The sequence below is a fragment of the Rana temporaria genome, chromosome 5 (assembly GCF_905171775.1).
Source record: "Rana temporaria chromosome 5, aRanTem1.1, whole genome shotgun sequence".
NCBI lineage: Eukaryota > Metazoa > Chordata > Amphibia > Anura > Ranidae > Rana > Rana temporaria.
This window is the reverse complement of record NC_053493.1, coordinates 101,595,045-101,604,798: the sequence shown is the minus strand read 5'-3', so window position 1 is coordinate 101,604,798 and position 9,754 is coordinate 101,595,045. Positions and strand designations below refer to the sequence as shown.

At 42.2% G+C, this 9,754-nt stretch overlaps 1 protein-coding gene across 1 annotated transcript in view; it reads right to left on the bottom strand.

The window, feature by feature from the left end:
* Positions 1-213: 213 nt before the first annotated feature.
* Positions 214-9,754, bottom strand: part of GALNT15 (polypeptide N-acetylgalactosaminyltransferase 15) — a 40,479-nt gene continuing 30,938 nt past the window's right edge. The window contains exon 10 of the mRNA XM_040352952.1: positions 214-1,444. Coding sequence (XP_040208886.1) covers positions 1,310-1,444 — 135 coding nt within the window. The 3' untranslated portion in view covers positions 214-1,309. The remainder of the gene's footprint in view (positions 1,445-9,754) is intronic.

Genomic DNA, 9,754 nt, shown 5'->3' with positions numbered 1-9,754 from the left:
GGACATTTTTTTGGTTTTGTGGGTCACATCACATTGGTTCCAGAATTATTTTTCACAGGATTGTACCTTTTTCACTGAATAACATTTTTGTGGACACTGGTTATCAATTCATCCATATCACTGTTTTATATATTTATATATATATATATATATCTTTTTTATGATTGTATTCATCACGGACACTGCCAAGTGTTTTGTATTTATTTATACTTAATTGTATTCACCACGGACACTGCCTAGTGATCCCCACTTCCCTCTTAGTTTCACTAGCGCCCCCTATCACCTATCATCTCATACAGTTATGCCTTGTGAGATTATGTTATTAGGAAAGAAAGATATACTACTGTCTAAAAAAAATCCAACTCATCTGATCTACTGTGGAGATTGAAAATACCCACGGGCTATGTGTTACTACATCTCCAACAGCAGCCCTTTAGTTGTGGATCTTGTTAGAATTGCATTGGAGTAGTGAATGTCTACATATTGCATAGATCTGAAATGTTTGACTAAAAAATATAGCTTAAAAAACAACATTTATTTACATGTGCAATAGTTATGCAACATTTCTGTAACATAAAAACTACTTTAAAAATAGTCTACAACATATTTACAATTTGTCCTGATTTCATGAGATTAGATGTATGAGGCTTTATAGGTTTTGTTTCTTTTGTGCCCTATATTTTAACTGGCATAGTGTATTTTAGGGCCTATGTTGATGGACTGTGAGTTTTGTGGACGGGATCAGTTTGACACAATTCTGAGATCATTCAGAATTCATTGACATGTGCAGTTAACCTCCATCAAACCTGCTTCAAGTGGGTTTTGCATTTAAAACCATTTTGAAGCAAATACAAAAGCCCATCGACACAGTTACAGTGGAACCAAAACGTTTTACTACTTTTGGATATAATGCAAATAGTTAAATTCTCTGTCGTTTCTTTATTGGCTTCTATGTCCACAGGGAAAAGTGGGGATACAGACAGCAGTTAAAACCTGACAGAGGTTCGGACTTACCCTAGTCTTCCCAATAAAAAAGAGAAGTATTTGGCTGGAGTTCCACTCCAACAAGGTAAAAAGCCCCATGTTTTAGGAACATTCTGATTAATGTCATTTTTGTACACAAAATTTGGCATTTATACTTAAAATCTACATGAAAACCATCGTAATGCCCAAGAGTGCAATAAGTTTGAAATGAGATGCTGTATGATGCTTTGGCATAGGAAAGGGGAAAATCCTTTGTCTGCGGCAAAAAATAAAAATAAATGCAGTTTTCAGATTAAATAATGTCCAAAATTTCCCATTTACATCCTCACACCAGTATCATTTTCCAGGTCTGGTTCCCTTGGTTCTTCTTACACAAGCTAAGGAAGAGAAATGTCTTGCCAGTCTCTATGCTCACTGTTTCCACACATTTGCTTGTGGGAATGTGTATCAGTTGTCCAACCTACAAGAGTGAAAATCATATTTTTAATTTACGATATTGCTCAACAAAGCAACGTTTTTGAGACAGATTATGGCTACAGAGAGAAGTTGTCGGTGTTCCCTTCATCTGACACCTTAATATCCAAATACAATTTCCTGTTTAGGCAGACACATTTCTAAAACTGCCATGCAGTCTCTTCAGAAGACCCTGCAAATGACTTTCTAACTAGCAGCATTATGTTTTAACTACTACAACTTCCTAGTCAACCCACCATTTGTTTTTTATAATCTATCTTATTTTATATAATATAAAATAGGATAGATTATAGGCAACAAATGGTGGTTCTACTTTCACGTTTTCACTATGCAAACTAACCTTATGCCTATAACCTTCCTCTAGCACATACACATTTGTCTTGCCTCTGTATCCCTTCTCCAGCAAACACAATGGTCGTTCACCTGTATCCCACCTCCAGCACATGCACATTGGTCTATCCCCTCTATCCTTCCTCCTGCACATTTGTCTTGCCTCTGTATCCCTCCTCCAGCACGCACATTGGTCTTTTCCCACTAAGATCTCTTCTCCAGCACACACATTGGTCTTTCCACGGTATCCCTCCTCCAGCACACACACATTGGGTTTTCCCCTGTATCTCTCCACTAGTAAACACACATTGGTCTTTTCCTTTTAGCCTTCCTCCAGTACACACACATTGTCTTATGCCCTGTAGCTCTCTTCCAGCAGACACACATTGGTATTGTCCCTGTATCCCATGTCCAGCACACACATTGGCCCGGATTCACGTAGATGCGAGTAACTTTATGCGGGCGTAACGTATCCTATTTACGTTACGCCTCCACAACTTTTACAGGCAAGTGCCGTATTCTCAAAAGAAATGTGCAGCGGCGTAGCGTAAATAGGCCGGCGTAAGCCCGCCTAATTCAAATTGTGAAGAGGTGGGCGTGTGTTATGTAAATTAACCATGACCCGACGTGATTGATGTTTTTCACGAACGGCGCATGCACCGTCCATGGAATATCCCAGTGTGCATTGCTCCAAAGTACGCCGCAAGGACATATTGGTTTCAACGTGAACGTAAATGACGTCCAGCCCCATTCACGGACGACTTAGGCAAACGACGTAAATTTTTCAAAATTCGATCCATACTTAACATTGGTACGCCGCATGTACGCCACCATATAGCAGGGGTAACTTTACGTCGGGAAAAGCCTAACGTAAACGACGTATCTGTACTGCGTCGGCCGGGCGTACGTTCGTGAATTTGCGTATCTAGCGGATTTACATATTTCTAGGCGTAAATCAGCATACACACTTTGAGAATCTGGGCCATTGTGCTGGAATTGTCTGTCAGTTAAAGGGTCTTATACATTTTGAAGTGTTGCAAAGTTCATTAAAAAAATCAAATCCTCAGTTCCCTGCCAGGCCCACTCCTGGGGATTGGCTGAGGGCCCATAAATATTAAGGACAGCTCCTCCTCACCTCCATCCACTAGTTCCAGAACATTCCAACATTCTACAAACAGGGGGAGGCACCAGGAAGCTGCCAGGATGAGTCACCCAAACCTGGCCTCTAATAACCCTGACCCAGATTCAGTGACTTAGGTTTATCCCTGGGCCAGACTATAATTTACCTACTCTCACTTCAAGTAGCACACACTAGAGCAGACCTGGGCAAACTACGGCCCGCGGGCCGTATACGGCCCGGCGGACCTTTTAATCCGGCCCCCCCGCCGCCGCCGCTGCCACGTTAATCACCGCGGCGGGGAAAATTACAGACAGCGTTCGTTTGAACAGCTGTTTTCCCCGCCGCGCATAGACACTCCCCCTTGGACGGATCTGTCCAATCGCGAGCAAGGGGGAGTCACATAGACACTCCCCCTAGCTCGCGATTGGACAGATCCGTCCAAGGGGGAGTGTCTATGCGCGGCGGGGAAAACAGCTGTTCAAACGAACGCTGTCTGTAATTTTCCCCGCCGCGGTGATAACAGTAGGCAGGGCCGGGAGGGGTCAGCATTTTTGATGATTGCTTATTTTTTTTCCCTTTGATGCGGGATGCTTGTTAAAAAATTAAATGAAGCATTCAGTTAGCCGAGCTTGTTATACCGCAACCCTAAGAGTAAAATACACGTAGAAAATACCATCTGCGCAGCTTACAACATAAGTGCTAATACATTTCTCCAGGGTGAATGGGTAACCAATAATCTAGAAGAGATGTTTTTATTTCACGCTCACCCCCTATCCTTTGCAACTACATCAATGTTTAAAGCAAATCTGTTACCCATAAAGCAACACTGAAGTATTGTAGAGCTGAGAATGGAATTTCACTTTATAAGATCATGCTGTCATTGATCAGCGGTCATACATGACCAGTGGATGTCTTCCCTGATAGTACAGATAGGTCTCTGACCAGTGGCGGCTGGTGCTCAAAATGAAAAAAAAAACCTCAATTGCAGCCACTGTGCCTATCAACCACAGCCACTGTGCCAAACGCAGCTACTGTGCCATCAAACGCAGCTACTGTGCCATCAAACGCAGCTAATGTGCCATAAAACGCAGCTACTGTGCCATAAAACGCAGCCACTGTGCCCATCAAACGCAGCTACTGTGCCATCAAACGCAGCTACTGTGCCATCAAACGCAGCTACTGTGCCATCAAACGCAGCTACTGTGCCATCAAACGCAGCTACTGTGCCATCAAACGCAGCCACTGTGCCCATCAAACACAGCTACTGTGCCAAACGCAGCTACTGTGCCATCAAACGCAGCTACTGTGCCATCAAATGCAGCCACTGTTGCCATGAAACGCAGCTACTGTGCCAAACGCAGCTACTGTGTCATCAAACGCAGCTACTGTGCAGCCACTTGTGCCAACACACGCAGCTACTGTGCCACCATAAATTGTCGCCACTGTGCCCATCACACGCAGCCACTGTGCCAATCACACGCAGCCACTGTGCCAATCACACACAGCCACTGTGCCAATCACACGCAGCCACTGTCCCCCTCCTGTGTCATGTCCCCAGCGTCTGTCCCCCTCCTGTGTCATGTCCCCAGTGTCTGTCCCCCTCCTGTGCCATGTCCCCAGTGTCTGTCCCCCTCCTGTGCCATGTCCCCAGCGTCTGTCCCCCTCCTGTGTCATGTCCCCAGCGTCTGTCCCCCTCCTGTGTCATGTCCCCAGCCTCTGTCCCCCTCCTGTGTCATGTCCCCAGCCTCTGTCCCCCTCCTGTGTCATGTCCCCAGCCTCTGTCCCCCTCCTGTGTCATGTCCCCAGCCTCTGTCCCCCTCCTGTGTCATGTCCCCAGCCTCTGTCCCCCTCCTGTGTCATGTCCCCAGCCTCTGTCCCCCTCCTGTGTCATGTCCCCAGCCTCTGTCCCCCTCCTGTGTCATGTCCCCAGCCTCTGTCCCCCTCCTGTGTCATGTCCCCAGCCTCTGTCCCCCTCCTGTGCCATGTCCCCAGCCTCGGTCCCCCTCCTGTGCCATGTCTATAACAAGTACTCGTACCAGTTTTCCAACAATGATATTTACTGCTTTTTATAAAGAAATACAATTGATTTTATGCAGTATTGAGTTTAGCCTTTTGGCCCGGCCCTCCAAAATATTTTTAGTTTCTCATGTGGCCCCATCGAAAAAATAATTGCCCACCCCTGCACTAGAGGGTGCTGCATTTGATTACAAGTAAGGCCTCTAATATCCAGTATGTGAATTGTATGATCAAATCCCAAGACGTTTATATTCTGGTGACAATTGTCCAAGAGGAAAATCTTCCCTGAAGATGCAAAGATCTCCTTTTACATCCTGTGGTGTGTCTGGAAAAGGAAGTGAAGGCAACTCTCACTAATTGGGCACAGACAGGGGTCTAAAACCTTCCCTACTCTATCCAAAATTAAAACGTTTCAGCATTGTATAGATTTTATTTATAAAAATGAATGTCTAAACCAGCAAAGTATCTGATTTTTAATATTGTGTAAAGTTGAATGCATATAGTGTACTCAGTGGAACATTTGAAAAAGGTATGCACTATCATTTACTACAGCCACCATATAAGTGATTATTTTCTGCTGATGAGAAATACAATTTGCTGCTTATGGTGGCTATGGATGTATAGTAACATTTGAAAATTACTGATGGATATAATTGCTGTCAGTTGATTTTATTGCATTAAATCCAAATCTGTTTTACTAGAACTTCAAACACATTGAACCGCCTAGCTTAAAAAAGAAAGAAGTATACTGTTAATGTTTAGTGTTACAATTACTAAATGGGCAGAGCTATGCAGTTTATTTGTGCTCTAGGTAATAATTGGCAGCATTATGTACAACACTGAGATCATACTTGTAAAACTTTAAAGTTCATAACCTTGTAAAGTGATTGTATTTGGTTCCTACAGAAAACCTGCAATAATTAAACATTCTGTAAATCTTTTACTCTAACATTTAGGTTTAGGCCTACGGTCTTTCAATCTGAAAAAGTGTTTTAAAAACACAGAGGTTTTCTTAATTTTACATTGTAAAATCCAGAATACCGATTCTCCCTTCTTCTACATTATAGACTGTATACATAAAGCAGCCAAGTGTAGGGCCACCTGAACTTCTAGCCTGCACCAGAATGAACCACCCAAGGAGACTAGGAGGTGCCAAAGATTGGGGTGCACATCTATTTATTAACCACTTAAGGACCGCCTCCTGCACATTTACGTCGGCAGAATGGCACGGCTGGGCACATACACGTACAGGTACCTCCTCTTTAAGTACCCGGTCCCAAGCTACGGGAACCGCGGACCCGATCGCCGCTGGAGTCCCGCGATTGGTCCCCGGAGCTGAAGAACGGGGAGAGCTGTGTGTTAACACAGCTTCCCCGTTCTTCACTGTGGCGCCGTGATGCCTTTTATAGGGAAACACAATCGATGACATCACACCTACAGCCACACCCCCCTACAGTTAGAAACAGACATGAGGTCACACATAACCCCTTCAGCGCCCGCTTGTGGTTAACTCCCAAACTGCAATTGTCATTTTCACAGTAAACAATGCATTTTGAATGCATTTTTTGCTGTGAAAATGACAATGGTCCCAAAAATGTGTCAAAATTGTCTGAAGTGTCCGCCATAATGTCGCAGTCACGAAAAAAATCGATGATCGCCACCATTAGTAGTAAAAAATTTTTTTTCGAAAAATGCAATAAAACTATCCCCTATTTTGTAAATGCTATACATTTTGCGCAAACCAACCGATAAACGCTTATTGCGATTTTTTTTTTTACCAAAAATAGGTAGAAGAATACGTATCGGCCTAAACTGAGGAAAACATTTTTTTTATATATATATTTTTGGGGGATATTTATTATAGCAAAAAGTAAAAAATATTGCATTTTTTTCAAAATTATCGCTCTATTTTTGTTTATAGCGCAAAAAATAAAAACTGCAGAGGTGAACAAATACCACCAAAAGAAAGCTCTATTTGTGGGTAAAAAAGGACGCCAATTTTGTTTGGGGGCCACGTCGCACGACCACGCAATTGTCAGTTAAAGCGACGCAGTGCCGAATCGCAAAAACTGTCCGGGTCCTTTAGCTGCCTAAAGGTCCGGGTCTTAAGTGGTTAAGTGTTATGGCCCTTTGCCACTAGTTAAATAAGTTTTAAATCGCTGAGCTTAGCTTTGTTAGAGCACTAGAGTGGTGTCAGCATCCAACACTTCTGGATGGAACTGCATCGTAGAGCAGGGGAAACATGAAGGTATGTCACATTTACAAGATTGTTCAACCACTGTAGCCCTTCAAGGGTTGAAATGGGTTAAACGTATATCTGAAACCAAAACTTTTTTAGTAAGAACTAGAGAAGGATTAGAACACCTGTAAGCTTTTTATTGCTGTCTTTGTTCCAACTGGGGAGAGTCATGTTTTCTATATGTCCTGATGAACTTTGCCAGAGAAAGGGAAGGGAAATCCAAAATGTTGGGTTATCAACAGAAGAGGAATAAAGGGGATATTTTCCAATGGAGACACATATTTCTAGTTACATCTCAATTAAATGAGATCTCCTTTTTATCAGAGAGGATTTCACTTTCTTCCAGTTGTTTCTATAGGACAGGAAGTGAAAGGTATTATCTTCTTACTTTAAAAAGCTTTCTAATTTAACTTTCAATTTATCAACCCCCAAACCCACATTTCCTAAAGAACAATTGTAGACAGTAAATGAAACTAGTGAACTAATGAACTAGTGAACTTTCCAGCAAACACTGCAGTGGTAATAAAGTCCAAAAGCTCATTCAGTTTACCCCAAGTTAGGTTTTCAATAATTATTTTACAGATTAGTTCATTTAAGTTCACCAAAGCGTCAATGTGAGTGTACGCCATATAACCTGGCGTATGTAACTTCCTCTCTTTCTGTATCACCAATTAAATTCAGGTCCTATTCACACTTGTGAGTTGGGGTACCAATGTGAATTGCACCCCCAATGCACTGTAAAGTAGAGTGCAATGCACAACCTTAGTGAACCACAATGCATGGTATGTGCTATGCATGTGCTTGCTAGGAAAGGGTCATGTGCATCTTTTCATTTGTTATGGTGTGCTGTCTGTCAATAAATCACCTAAGTAAAAATGGGCCCTTAAACTTCCAAGGCAGGTTTAAACTTGGTCAGTAGCTGTGAGACATTTCATAATACTGATATCTTTTTTTTCCATCAGTCTTTTTGCATTGGATATGTTTAGAAATTTTCTTTGTGTATACAAAAAAGAGGTTGTCAAGTCACTGGGTCACTGATAAAAATGAGTATGGCAGATTAATGCAAATGCAAATAGAATGTGTTCTCTGTGTTTATGTAAATTCTTACATTTCAATTCTGACCAAATTATGCCTTTAATAGTTAAAACATGCAACTATTTCAGTATTTCAATTTTCATGTTATCTCTTTTCTACGTGCAATGGTGATCCAGCTGTTAACGAAACGTATGTCTTTAGGTAGCTACACTCAATCCTCCACTGTGTCTATGTAGAAGCAACCTAGACATCTTTGGACAGCAGCACTGTCCACCTGTGAGGGGGATATATAAGTGACTAGCAAATGAAATCTTACCTCCAGCGAACACTTTTTAATACGTTTTAATCAGTTATAGTGCCATTTGTTTTCTCTTTTGGAATAAAGGTTTTAACAAGCCAAGGATTTTTGAATCTAGGTGGGAGGTGGAGCCTGATGGGCATTTAGTGATACAAGTTCACTATCAGGTCCGCTCCCCTAGTGATCCACAGTGGGCGGATCCTTAGCCAGTTGACAAAGCCTGCTATTAGCTATAGAATCTGTCCGCTTTATGCTGTTAATCACAAGGAGAGAGCGGACCTGATGGTGAACTAGTGTCTTTGTTTACCCATCAGACTGCAATCACTGTAAGCATCACTAGTTGCTAGGAGTATAGTTAAGGGCAGGTTCTTTAACAACCAATGGGAGGTGGGGAGTGGACAAGCTTGCTCTCTGTACTCCAACTTAGGCTAGCCATACAGGGGGTGTGAATTTCTTTCCTGCAATCACCGGTTGCAGGAAAGAAATATGCTCTATTCCCCCATCAATACAGATAATGTTGATGTGGGAATCCCTCCTGCTTGGCAATTGCCTTCTGGCAAGGGGTAGGGAAGCCATCCCAGTGGGGTGAAGACAGGGCGAAGAGAATTCGGCAGACTGGTTATACCCAAGTTGATCAATTGATCAACTTGGTACATTCAGCCTCCCCATTAACGGTTTGAATCTCGGCTGGTTCAGCAGGATTCAAACCATGTATGGCCAGCCTTAGCATTGGTCTTAAAGGCATTATAAACTTTCAAATGTCTTCATTGTTTTAACTAGGTGTTAGCCTATTTACATTGCCTGTGTTATTTGTTTGCCTTACCATATACTGTATGCTAAAGTGACGGGCAACTCCTGGTTCCAATTCACACAAAATTCAGTCTATGCCTCACCATTTCTCTGTTTTGCATCATAAATGTGTGAGTACTAATGTGATGAAAACACATCTCTTAGCCTTCATTGCTCTGCCTGCTTGTAGCTGTGTCAGATCTAACTACTAGTAGGTTCTCACCTGCAGAACACTAGACTGAGAGACACAGGGATTTTTAGATATGTAGTTTCTTCACAGAAGCATTGGTGCTTAATGCACATCTTATGCAGGTAGGAAGATTTATAATGTCTTTATTTACCTCCAGTTTTGTTATCAATAAACTGGAGGTCATTATTATTGAATTTGGTACAGTAATAGTGTCTCTTTGTAAAATAACTATTTAGAACTATTTGAATCTGCCACATGCTTTGGTAAAACTAACGAAAG